The 14332-nt window shown below is 39.2% G+C and overlaps 1 protein-coding gene across 1 annotated transcript in view; it reads right to left on the minus strand.

The window, feature by feature from the left end:
• The window catches only part of LOC126964715 (protein crumbs-like), a 41902-nt gene that overhangs the window by 20806 nt on the left and 6764 nt on the right, over positions 1-14332 (minus strand). Inside the window, exons 10-11 of the mRNA XM_050807991.1 lie at positions 12911-13123; positions 12374-12514 (exon numbers count right to left, since the gene is read on the minus strand). Of these exons, the coding sequence (XP_050663948.1) occupies positions 12374-12514; positions 12911-13123 (354 nt within the window). The remainder of the gene's footprint in view (positions 1-12373; positions 12515-12910; positions 13124-14332) is intronic.

Here is a 14332-nt window from a genome sequence, read left to right on the forward strand (position 1 = left end):
GCACCTTTGATGAGGCCGTCGGCGAATGTGAACCGCAGCGTGGTCCAGTACTGGTGGTCGCGCGCGGTGCGCAGGCGCCGCAGAGCGGGCAGCGCCCCGCCCACCCGCCACTGCACCGTGGACGGCTAGTGTCAATATATAATGCACCTTTGATGAGGCCGTCGGCGAATGTGAACCGCAGCGTGGTCCAGTACTGGTGGTCGCGCGCGGTGCGCAGGCGCCGCAGAGCGGGCAGCGCCCCGCCCACCCGCCACTGCACCGTGGACGGCTAGTGTCAATATATAATGCACCTTTGATGAGGCCGTCGGCGAATGTGAACCGCAGCGTGGTCCAGTACTGGTGGTCGCGCGCGGTGCGCAGGCGCCGCAGAGCGGGCAGCGCCCCGCCCACCCGCCACTGCACCGTGGACGGCTAGTGTCAATATATAATGCACCTTTGATGAGGCCGTCGGCGAATGTGAACCGCAGCGTGGTCCAGTACTGGTGGTCGCGCGCGGTGCGCAGGCGCCGCAGAGCGGGCAGCGCCCCGCCCACCCGCCACTGCACCGTGGACGGCTAGTGTCAATATATAATGCACCTTTGATGAGGCCGTCGGCGAATGTGAACCGCAGCGTGGTCCAGTACTGGTGGTCGCGCGCGGTGCGCAGGCGCCGCAGAGCGGGCAGCGCCCCGCCCACCCGCCACTGCACCGTGGACGGCTAGTGTCAATATATAATGCACCTTTGATGAGGCCGTCGGCGAATGTGAACCGCAGCGTGGTCCAGTACTGGTGGTCGCGCGCGGTGCGCAGGCGCCGCAGAGCGGGCAGCGCCCCGCCCACCCGCCACTGCACCGTGGACGGCTAGTGTCAATATATAATGCACCTTTGATGAGGCCGTCGGCGAATGTGAACCGCAGCGTGGTCCAGTACTGGTGGTCGCGCGCGGTGCGCAGGCGCCGCAGAGCGGGCAGCGCCCCGCCCACCCGCCACTGCACCGTGGCCTGTCCGCCCCACACGCCCACACTGAACCACGCGCGACCTCCACCCGCGCCCTCCGCCGCCTCCCACGACTCGTCCAACTCGGCGCGGAACAGGGTTCCTCCCACTTTTGTTCTAAAAGCGTTCATTGCTCCGAATTAAGATAGTATTTTCTTTGATTAACGCATTTAAATAAAACACTTTTATCTACACCCATGCTTTAAATCTTCTATTAAAGATTCTGAAACTAGCTTATTGGCAGCATTAAAACACACAATGTCCGAATAACCATTACGTCATCCAAACGAGTGTTGTAATGTTGTACTGAATTTCATAACAACACTCCTTTGTTTTATTTCGATCCCTTCATGCGCAGAGTTTCAACAAACAGCCACATTCTTATTGCTCGATGCGTGGTATCTGTATGAATAAAAAAAAAGAACATTTTGGTTTACGCGCGTTCCACAGTACCAGAACGTCACGCGCCGAAAAAAAAAGTAGTTTTTTCGAATCCCCGCCATTTTCATTTAAAATAATTATTCAAGTTTTGACAGCACACCGCCGGATATTTTAAACGCTGCAAAAGAACATAATATTCAAATGAATTTTAATAATTGCAGTATACAAAATGTAAATTAGTACTAAAAACAAATAACTATTTCATTAATACTTAGTTTATTTGTATAATATAATCAGTAATGAATGATATTAGGTGACTACTAGGGCTGGCTGTTTCATTGTTAGCAGTAGGTAAGCTAACTGTTTCAGAATGTTTTAGAGGATGCATATTCTGGGTGTAGATAAAGTCTTGTATGCAACTGTGGATAATTAGGTATTAAAACACTCACGTGATACTATTATGACACTCGGCTTCGCCTCGTGTGATAAACTCGCGTTCGTGTTTTAATACCCCTTATTACACAACAGTTGCATAAATTACTATTAAAGGATTAAAACGCGTGTAATTGTAACTATTTTTAAATTAAATTTTTGCGTAAAAGTTACATTTTTATAATTCCATCTGCAGTTGCTCTGAATACGAGATCTAGAAAGGTCTTGAAACGTCGGGTTAACTAAAACAAAAATGTAACTTACGCAAAAATCCAAAATCCACACAAAAAGTATCACATGTGATACTATTATCACACTCGGGTTCGCCTCGTGTTGTAATACCTAATTATCAACAGTTGCATACAAGACTTAATCTACACCCATAATATGAATCTTCTAAAAGATTCTGAAACAGTTAGCTTACTGCTAACATTAAAACAGCCAGTCCTAGTAGTAACCTAATATCATCCATTATTGATTATATACAAATAAACTAAGTATTAATGAAAGAATTATTTATTTTAGTAGTAATTTACATTTTGCATGGTGCAATTATAAAAATTCACTTGAATATTATACTCTTTTGCAGCGTTTAAAATATCTGGCGGTGTGCTGTCAAAACTTGAATCGAAAATTTTTTTTGCAAAACATTGAAAATATCGAAGAAAAATGGCGGGGATTCGAATAACCTACTTTTTTTACGGCGCGGGACGTTCTCAAATTCATACGGATACCACGCATCGAGCAATAAGAATGTTGCTGTCTGTTGAAACTCTTTGTACATGAAGGGATCGAAAAAAAAAACAGAGGAGTGTTGTTATGAAATTCAATACAACATTACAACACTCGTTTGTATGATGTAATGGTTATTAGGACATTGGGTGTTTTAATGTTGGCAATAAGCTAACTGTTTTAGAATCTTTAATAGAGGATTTAAAGCATGGGTGTAGGTAAAAGTGTTTTATCTGAATTAAGATATATATTTATTATTACAAGGAAATATAACAAACACATCACAAGAACTGAATAATATAGGAAGAGATACTAGATATAAATATAGATGCGTCCTGACACATGTTTCATAGATGCAATAATAACAAAAAGAAAAATCAAAGGTATACAGTCACAAACGCAAACATTCACCCAAAGTTAATTCTTGAGGACGATAGTTCAAAAGTAAAGCATGAGCGGAGAGACCTGGCTGGGACGTGAAATCCTACGAGACTGAGGAGCTCAGAGGAAGTCAGCATATTACTAATATGTGATATTACTAATAATTATAGTTGTAAAGTGGAGTCCATAATAATACCACAGCAGTAATCATGGAGTAGGTTACAAGTGGCATCTATCACGTGTGTCACTTTATGCGGAAGTCCATAACACTGGCTCAGCCACGGTTCGCTACTTTCTGCAAAAACGTCTCAAACGTTATTAAAAACCACTGTATTTTTAATAAAAATGGCAATGTAAAGCATTATTGTAATGCTTTATTTTGTAGTTATTACATGCAAAAAAGAGAACAGGACAAAAAATTTCATATTGTTCAATGTATTGTATATTGACTCAGCTTTCGGCCCAAACTGACGCACGGCTCAGTTAAAATGTTGTTTAGTTGCATTTTATACGCACTTTTGTGTATAAGGACGCCTAGTATATAAGCTGTACACTGGGTATTGTGAATATTTGAACATTATGGATAATAGCAGTTATCCAAAAAAGATGAATTATATAAACAGGGACTCAAGCGATCCCCAAGAGATTGCAAATATGTTTGCAGAATTCTTCAACTCTGTATACGAGTCTAGTGACCTGGATATTAACACATGGCAGCCTTCTACAGTTACATCTGAAAATGCTGATATCATAACCGATATTACATTCAAGAGATCTGATGTTATTAACCAATTGAAGTCTCTTGATATTACAAAAGGCGCTGGGCCTGATGGTTTGCATCACTATTTTCTAAAAAAATGTGCTAAAAGCATAGCAGTACCTATTCATTTTATTTTCTACAGAAGTTTAACTAGTGGTACATTTCCTGCAAGATGGAAGACAGCAAACATTACTCCTGTCCATAAAGATCAGGCTAGGGACAACATTGAACACTATCGGCCCATATCTATACTATCAAAATTAGCGAAGATCTTTGAAAAGTTGGTACATAATCGAGTTTACCCAGTAATAGAACCGTGTATAGTACCACAACAACATGGTTTTGTCAGAGACCGCTCAACTGTCAGCAACCTGGCGGTTTACACGGGTTTTATATATGAAGAAATGGACGCTGGTGAACAAGTTCACTAAATCTATACAGATTTCATGAAAGCTTTTGATAAAGTGGACCACTTAAAATTATTAGAAAAATTGGCATTTAACGGCATAAAGGGAACATTATTGAGATGGTTTATATCTTACATCAACAATAGAACGCAAAGAGTAGTTGTTAACGGCTATCAATCGCAACTCTGTAGTGTATCTTCTGGTGTTCTACAGGGCTCAATCTTAGGCCCTTTCCTCTTTGTTGTATATATTAATGACATTCGTAATATTATAAAAAATTCTGAATTCTTGATGTATGCTGATGACTTAAAAATTAACAAAATTATTAAGAATAATAATGACTGTTGTCTCTTGCAATCTGATTTAAACAGTCTGGCTAAATATTGTGAAGCTAATAAAATAAAATTTAGTCTAAATAAATGCAAATCAATGACTTTCACAAAAAAGAAAAACCCGTTAATTTTACATATAATATTAACAACAACAAACTTAGTAAGGTTGACGAAATTCGTGATTTAGGAGTCATTTTAGATTCAAAAATATTAATGAATAAACATATTGATAATATAGCAAACAAAGCATTTAAGATGCTTGGTTTCGTTTACCGAATAGGAAAAAACTTCCGTAACCTAAAAACTTTTATATATCTTTATTGTACTCTCATAAGGTCAACTATTGAATACGCAGTCATAGTTTGGGATCCTGTGTATAATATTTACACAGATACTTTGGAGAAAATTCAGAGAAAAATGCTTAAAATAATTAATTTTAGCCTGATAAATGTTTTTGATTACAGAAGCATACTAAAACAACTTAATATGACATCACTTCATCACCGTAGAATACAACTCAAATCACTCTATTTATACAAAATCATTCATAATAACATAAATTGCACTGACTTAGTTAATAAAGTACATTATAAAACCACGAAGCGCGCACGTGACACGACTAAAAGACTCTTTTATATACCACCATCGCGTACAAATGCTGGAATACGATCACCCGTCCGTAGAATGTGTTATAGATATAATGAATACTTCACTAATTTAGATATTTTTCATGACAAGCAGTCCACATTTAAATCCCAGGTTATAAGTATATTAAGAAAGAAGCAAGAAGACGAATACAAAATTTAAATATGAACTATGCATAGAATACAGGCTCCTAAAATGTATATATATATACATATATAGGTAAATGTGTATAATATAGATAGTAGGTATAATATTTATTTTAGTGTATTACTATAATATGTATAGGTATATATTTTTATATATCTTTGATTATATTATTTTTATTTTATTTTTTAATATTTAATATGTATATATGTCACTATTACTATTACTTATAAATACTATTTTTAATCTTAATTTTTTAGCATTAGTAGTATTAAGCGTAGATAACGCAATTTTGTTAAAAATCAGCGGAACACGTGGTTTAGAATACATGTATTATAATTCTTATAACTTATTGTCTACACATGTATTTGTATTTCTGTTTGTTTTTCCAATAAAATAAATAAATAAATTATGTTGCTGCCTCACTACGCCTCACTGTGGCCGAGACACCTTTGATTACAAATTTTAGAGTAATTGGTTACCGCGCCCTCTAGCGCTAAAGATTCAAACTAGTTGTTCACTGCGTTCTCAGCCGAAAAATACACCTACATCTATAAAAAGTTTTGGGCAACGTACAATTTATAATTTATGGCATTTTTCCTCTGTATTGCAACTACATTTTGAGCTGCGAATGTGTTAGTTTGGCGATACTGGTTCGTAACAATGTTTGATGGCACTTCGAATTGTATTTGTAGCTTTAATCATGAAATAAAAATTTACCAACAAGTTGAATAAGATAAATTTTCAAACAGAGGACAGGAAATTAGGAATAAACAATAAAATGAAAAAAGGGAAGATCATATTGTACGAGCTTATTAATAAGGTGAGATTGAATTGAGAAAATTGAAACATGGCGTGCAAGCTAATTACAACAAAATAGTGAAGTCTTAAACATTGTAGACAAGAATTAATAAGCCAAATTAAAAGTACGAAGGTACCTGTAGGTGATAGTGAGCGTCTGCGGCGGCGCCAGCGGCGGCGGCTCGGCGAGTGCGTGTGCGGCGGGCACGCGCAGTGTGTACGCCAGCGTCGTGTTCACGCCGTCGAATGTGGCGTTGGACACGCACTCGTACCTACGCACGGGCAGGGTTAGCAGCAACTTTTAAATATTTACCAAATTACAAACATGACAAAAGTGTGGAATTTTGTGTGCACAGAGCTTTAAAGATGCATGTCATAACTATGAATAATTGATTACCCATTCCTATGCAATAAAAAATAATATTTTATTGAACATACATTTGAATATGATAATCAAGTTAAATACAAATAATAGCTGAATTTGATAGCAAAACACTCACCCTCGGTCGAGGTTCCTGCAGTGCGAGTTGAGCGGACAGCCCTGCAGCTGACAAAACTCCACCTCACTGCATTGTTTGCCCTTGTAGCCACGGGGACACGCACATCTACATATACGAAAAATCTTGACAAACCCGGCCCCAAATATCAAACATATTTTTTAATACAGTAATTTCGCAACTGTATTAAAATAGTTGTTCAATACACATACCGAACCATCATTGCAACTTGTTCCGACTGTCAACCCTCACATACGGCTGCGCCTCGGCTCGGGTAGACATTTGTCGCAACTCTTTACAATGACAGGCTTTTCGAACTCGTAATGAAATATACTATTCTATTACTCATGCGGGAAAAGTAGTATCTTAGCGCACGCTGTTGCGGTTGAAAAAGAGCCGTTTCCCATGTTAAAATCACACGTGAGTTTTATCGTAAATGAAACTGTTGTTTGAGTGCGAAAAGTTTACATGTCGCACGCAAATTATACTTGCCACATGCAAATTGAGATAAAATTGCTAAAATAATAACAAAAAAAACACAATCGAAATATCAAAACTGAATTTGGGTTGACGCGTCTGACAGTTTAATTTAATAAGTTTAATTAAAATTTAAGTTACAAAAGTTTAAAAACGAATATGGAGTCGGAAATAATACATAAATCGTCGCATTTGTAATACAAAATAGTGGGTGCAACTCGTGCGACGTAGGTGTAGTACACACTAAAGCGTAGTATACAATGGTATACCATTGTATACTACGCCTTTTGGTATACGGTGCGTTCATATGCCTTTTAAGAAGATTGATTGTCTTTTTTTGTTATTGATTATTACCAATAAATGATACTAGCAAGTTACAATTTATATTTATTCGTGTCCCGCATTGTTCCAAAATTCTTAGTACAAATCAAATTAGTATAAGTAGCTGAAACAGCGCGCCCACGCAGCAATCGATAGCATTCTCTTTTTCAATCTCGAAGGACAATGTAGTAGGACGTAGTGAAGCAGAAAGGACTCAAACCACACAAAGGCACTTTTGAGTTATAGGTATTTGAAGTTTCAGCTCTAAATAATCTTCCATATAAATATCCTATTATAAAAATAATAAAAAAAAAAACAGTTTCCGTGTACATTTAAAAAATAGGGTTTTCACTACATGACAGATTCGACCTTCAGGAGTACGATACCATACTTAGGTTAGGTTGACTTACATGAGAAAGTAATATTTTAACAATTGAAGTAGAAGGTAGTACTTAAAAACAATTACTTTGGTAGGTAATGATTGCAATACAATGTTAGGCAAATAGACAACACATAAAACAACCCACTTATGTTATTGAAACGTTTCATATTCTATTCGTCCTACTGTGGCTTCTGTGGAAGGTATACCACAAGTTTGCCAATGTCATGAAGAAGTAGACCACCACGCTTAGAGTACTTGTTTACTAATTCTAATGGAAGTGATCGGAGTTAAAAATTTTTTTGGAACGTTTCATAATTGTTGAGTATATCCCTTTGGAGGCTCGTTTTAAAGAAGTTAATGTTTTGGCATTTCTTATTTCTGAGAGCAGGTTGTTATATATCTACTTAACTCTATTTTGAGCAAAGTGTGGTTTGAGTACTTTCTGCATAACACCGTCCGTTGTCGTGTGTGAAGTGTGGTGTCCGTGATATATGTACTGACGTGTAGTCGTTCCAGGTGTTGGCGCAGGGCGCGTCATGCAGGCACGGCGTGGACGCGCACACGTCGTCTGACACCACGCCCGCCAGCACTCCCGCCGGGTCCAACTGGACGGCGCCGAAAGGCGGCGGTAGTGCCAGCCCCTCCACCTGCGACATTGGCGCCCAACGATATCAATATGCTGCGAATATCGTCGTAGAAACATTCAACAAACATGTTTTTTTTTTTATGAAAATAAAGGACGAGACCAGCAGGACGTTCATCTGATGATAATTGATACGCCCCCAAATTCTGAGTGACATTACAATTTCGCTCGTCACCTTGAGACATAAGATGTTTAGTCTCAGTTGCCCAGTAATTTCACTAGTTATGGCGCCCTACAGACCGAAACACGATCCTGATTACACATTACTGTTCCATGGCAGAAATAGGGACCGTTGTGGTACCCATAATCTAACGGCATCTTGTGCAAGAGTCTCCCAAGTATGGGTGATACCGAATGAGGCCACGCTGTATAATTAAATAACAAAACGGACTTAAAAATCAAGTAACAAAACGGACATAAATAGAGCATTACATACGTTTTAGAAAATTAATGTTAAAACATTATTAAATTAGAAAAAATCATTGAAATAGACATGAGAAAATTTAAGGGTATAACATCAACAACAAATTTCTTCTACAAATATAATATAAATGTAAAAAAAAATATATTATCAGTTAATTAATTACTTAAAATGAGGTATAGGTATTATATAAGTAAATTATTTTACTTATTCACCAGTAAGCTCCTAAATCCCATACTCTTAGCGACTCAGTACATCTCTATCTCATATAAGCAGTTCGCGCGGCAGATTCTATACTGCTCGCTTCTCATCTTCCTAATCATCTCATTCTACATTAAAGAGGCGCCGTAGTGGTACTCATAATCTAGCCGGCATCCTGTGAAAAGGAGCCTACAACGGGAATTTTTTTTTTAAATGGACCAACGAAACTTCGCTATCGTTACTCATTACCATACCTGCAGCGGGAAGAACTCCACGATGGTGACGTTGACACCGTTGGATATCTGCACGTCCTGGATGACCCCCTTGAAGTAGTCCGCCTCGTCGTAGTCGGGCGGGCCGGCCTCCTCGCGCTCAGCCGTCTCGTTGGCGGGGCCGGGGGCGGGGCCGGGGGACACCGCCGCACTCGGCCGCGGGGGCGGACCACCCAGGTACAGAACCTGGAAGCAAATATTTATCATTTTATCTTATTGTCAATTTATCATTTTAACAACTATTAAAGACTTACTTCTCTCGGACTTATCATTAAAGGTGTAACTCATACAAATATATAAAAAGTGTTTTTGCGTATAACTTAATTTGATACTGGCTTTAGTACTATATTAAAGGTACAGGCAGGGACAAAATTATATAAACGCTTTATATTAGATTTTCTGCATTATTAGTATGTTTGGTTTCAACCACATCCTGACGTCTCAGATCCGATTAAAATCCCAAAGGAGATATAGTAGAAAATTAGTTTAGTACTTTTTTATTTAATAATAATTAATGTTTCATTTAAATTAGAAGTTGGAAGTTCTAAAATACTACACTTCAACAGAAACAGAGCGGTGTTTTGCTAGGGGTCAATTAATTTTATAGGAACATAATGACATATTGTGTCAAAACTGAAGTTAAACAGTAAAAAAACCACGCCGTTGATCTATGAATGAAGCACAAACGCACGAGCGCGGAGGGAGTGACTAGTGCTGTAGTTATAAGGTTATAGTAATAAAGGAGCCTCACCTGCGCGTCCAGCTGCTTGGCCGCGGAGATCGACTTGCGGAAGTACTCGGTGCCGTTCAACTTGACCTGCACCAGCGTAGAGTTGCGCACCACCTGCACACACAGCCGACGGTCAGTCCCCGACCACAGCCACGGGCCCGTCGCCCGTCGCCCGGTACCTGTATGAGGTGCAGGTGTCCGTTGTCCAGGCGCGTGCCGCCCACGGTGTAGTCCTCGGGCGTGTGGTTGAAGCGCAGGTGCACCAGCAGCTCGCCTCCCTTCAGCGACCCGCCCACCAGGGTCTCCTCGCGCTCTCTGTCGCGACCGCCAGAGCCAGCAGAACTGTAAGAACAATGAACAAACATTCTAATAATGTACTCAATGTTCGAATCGAAACGTTAAATCAAATATCAAACAGATGTTATTGATTGCAAGTATAGAGCGGAGTTACGTAGCGTTTTTGGAAACTCTCTAAGTCCTAGCATTGTCATCTCGTCCAAGCTGATACGTCTATCCGCCAAGTCAGGAACCTTAATGGTGACGTCCGAGATCGAATTTCGAAAATGTAGCCAATCTTTTAAGATTTTGTGTCAGTCGGACTGTGAGAATCTTTAGGTATGTTTGTCAGTGTGGCGACGCACCTAGCCGAGCCGAGGTAGAAGATTTGTCCGGTGGGTTTCCTCGTGCGGATGAACATGGAGATATCGAGCGCCGCGTGCACTCCGCGTCGTGCTGTGTCACCCACTGTCACCACCACCACCGAGCCCTTGGTGGCGCCTTCGTGGCCGAACGTGGCCGCCACGTAACCTGACACAGATATACAGTAAGTTAGTAATGATAACTATACACAAATAGATGAAAAGATACTATAATAGCAATTAATAGTACATTATTGCAAAGGCTGGGAAGTAGGCAATTGCAGCTCTTATATAGTGCAGGCATATATAGTGCTTTTCTCAAAAGAATGCAGGGAAAAAAACACACTTTTTATATATAATATGAATTAAAAGTAGTTAAATTCCCACAATTTTTCAAGTTTATGCCGTTTTTAACATGAACTGTACATTCCCTCATGGAATAAATTGCCCATCATGTTTTTGGCTAGTTTAGTTTTAGAAATCTCATTAAAATACGCCAAAAATACTATTTCGGAGAAAATGATCACTTTTTCTCGTTTTTCCAACTCATAAAATTTTCATATACTTTCATGTATTTTTCTTTTGACTTCGCTGGAAGCAGGTTTTCCATTGCCAATTTGGCTTCTGATCTTAAATCTGGTGGAGCACAATCAATCTCCATTTCACTCTCGGAGCCGTTGAAACTCATTTTAATTATTATTTAATTTATATTTATCAAGAAGGTATGTAAATAACAAATCAAGACGTATTTTCAAACTTTGCCTCCATTTTTTTTTAGGAAAACGCAAAGAGAATTTAATAATTGTAATGTTCCAAACTCAAAAAACGCTCCTGCAATAGATTTGATCTTCTCTGTCCGAAAATACGACACTTCGCGTGGTCTTTCTTCGAAAATAATGACAATTTTTCCATGCATGTTTGAGAAATAGTAGATTTTACGAGTGCACAAAACGAACCATTTTTATCCGAGGCCTTTAGCAAGCCGAACCGAAGGCGAATAGTAATGTCGAGGATAAAATAGTTTTGTGGACGAGTTATAAACTCTGCTTTTCATTTCGATTGCGAGGAAATAAAACAGTAGTATAACATGGACATTTTTAACAATTCGTCAAATTTGAAGAAATTAATAAACGCACGAAAAACAAGACCTGTTTCCCGCCGCTTTTTTTTTAATCTTACGACATTGATATTAGGCTTGGGCTCCAGACCTATACAGCCTACTATTAAATTAATTTTGTAATATATATATTTTATTAATTAATTAAATAACCTACCGTATTTTAATTTAAATTTTAATATCCCTTATGTCTTAAAAAACACACGAGTCAAATAAATTAAAGTAAATATTATAAAATAACAAATTCTATCTCTGAACTTTTTATTGTTTGGCTGGATGGCTCATTTTCTTTGCCTTAATATAGATACATTTATGAGTAGATACGTTGATACACTTGTACACAAAAATCGATTTTGTGCAGCCTATATCGTGCACAAAAAAGCAATTTTAGAGCATGAGAAGTGAAAAGTATATTTTTTGTATTTGTTGAACGTTAAGGGCAGGTGTAAGGGTAAAATAGCATTAAGTATTAAACGAGTATTCTCTTGATGCACGGGCAATGCACTAGAGTGCATGGTCTGCGTATGATAAGTATAAGATGCGTGTGCACTGACTGTACTGGCACGTGTCGCCCAGGTAGGGCCGCGGGCACGAGCACACGAAGGAGGTCCAGGCGTCCTCGCACGCGCCGCCCGAGCGGCACGGGTTGGGCTCGCACTGCGGCCGCCGCGGACACGCGCCCACCACGCCGCGCGCAGACACTCGCGCCCCGCCCTCCTCGCCCTCCGCCGCCTCGCCTGAGCCCTCCCCCTCGCCCTCGCTCCAGTCCCCGGAGCGCTCCGTGCTGTACTCCGCTGTCGTCGTGTTCGACTCCTCCGGTATCACCTACTTGTTGTTATTCATTCTAATTATAATTACTTCATACAATTTTGAATTATATGACAATATACGTATAACTAGTCTGATCATAAATATTGTAACAACTTTAAAAAAAAATATATATATTAAAACTTGATGCGCGTTTATTATGTTAAAAACTTCGATCATTTCCGGCCCTTTTTAACTTTTTTGGTGAATATATTATAAAAAAATTGTTCACAAAAAAAGTGTTATTAAGATTGTATTACGTCATAAAAAATAAATCCATTATATGGAACAGATCATGTGGCCAGAATAGTAATCGAGTATAGCACAGTTTATATAAAAATATTTGAAAGACAAAAAACATTCTCCGAATTGAATTAAGGTGAAACACTAAAATAACAAAAATATGAAAATGACCCAGTGCTGGTTGACGACGACATCCTGGAAGCAGCCCACGAAGAAGTTGGGCCCGTGTGTGAGCGTGGCGAACGAGGAACCGGGCGCGCCCAGCCGCGTGGACGGGAACGACGTCACGCTCGCGTTGAACGCCTCGTTCTGGCTGATGGGGTAGATGGTCTGCTCCTCGTTGGCCGACAGCACCACGTGCGACGCGTTGATGGTCACGAACACCTGCGGACACCACCCAAACGATCATAGTTGGTGGTAGTCACCCCGCCTCGCGACCTCCGTGAAGCTCTGTTCAAACTGAGGCAAATAAAGCGTGGGATGAGTTTTAGAGCAATTCGCTCGCTCGTTGCGTCAACATCTTGCGTTATGAGGTTAAACAATCCCACCGGGCGTCCCGCCCTTGTTTCACTTTAACTTGAGCGACAACTCGCGTCAATTTGAACACGTCCATACAAGTTAGACGACACAATCGGCGCGAGCAGGAGCGTGCATTCCATATATGCCAATAGGCATAGCCTACCTACGTTATTTAGAGTCTAAATAATATACCTACACTTGATTCCAAGTTAATTCAGATATATATGTAGTTCTTTTATTCTTTATTCGAACTTCTAATGAACACCCAACCAGTAAGTTTTATATACTAAATACCTATAGTAGGCAGGTCCGATAATGCCTACTCAAGGCTAGTAGAATACGTTCAATTTCTATAACAAAATTTATTTATCATGGTTATACAAAAACAGCAAAAAATATACAATCCCTATGTATATCGTTCTTAAATATGACCATCGCAATTTGACTTCTTTGGCAAGTCCTGAGTAGGCAAGCTTATGACAGCTCGAACTGATAACTGCAGCTGTCACAGATTCAACCAACGAAAGAAATTATACCTACAATATGATTTATGAGTAATTATTATGACGTATCTCGTTCGCTTAGTGTCCGACTTTCAACTTTATTGCGCTCCCATAAGAGTGTTGATATCTCACATGACCTGATTCGTGATTGTGAGATAAAAAAATGACATTTCCGGAAATAAAAATATATTATTCACAATTAGTAATCAACAATGACAGCGCCATTTTTTTAGTTGTTCTGTTTTCGTGTACTTTATATCACGGGCGTGAATTATTAGACTAGACTATTATTAGACATTAGTTATTTGTTTTGTGTTGATTTGTTTATTGTTAATTATATTTAGTGTTTGTATTGGAAAAAAAAAAGAAGTTGCTGTGTGTTTTGTGTTTAAAATAGGTGACTAGTAAGGAATTAAAATATAATGGAGAGATTCCAGTATAAATACGATTTGTTTTCAGAAATTAGGTACGCATCCTTTTGCACAATTTTCGTTCGTAGATAAAATAAAAATTGTTTCTCTTAATAGACCAATGCCAAATATTAGATTAACTCATTAAAAAGGTAAAACTA

This window comes from Leptidea sinapis, chromosome 5 (genome assembly GCF_905404315.1).
Source record: "Leptidea sinapis chromosome 5, ilLepSina1.1, whole genome shotgun sequence".
Taxonomy (NCBI): domain Eukaryota; kingdom Metazoa; phylum Arthropoda; class Insecta; order Lepidoptera; family Pieridae; genus Leptidea; species Leptidea sinapis.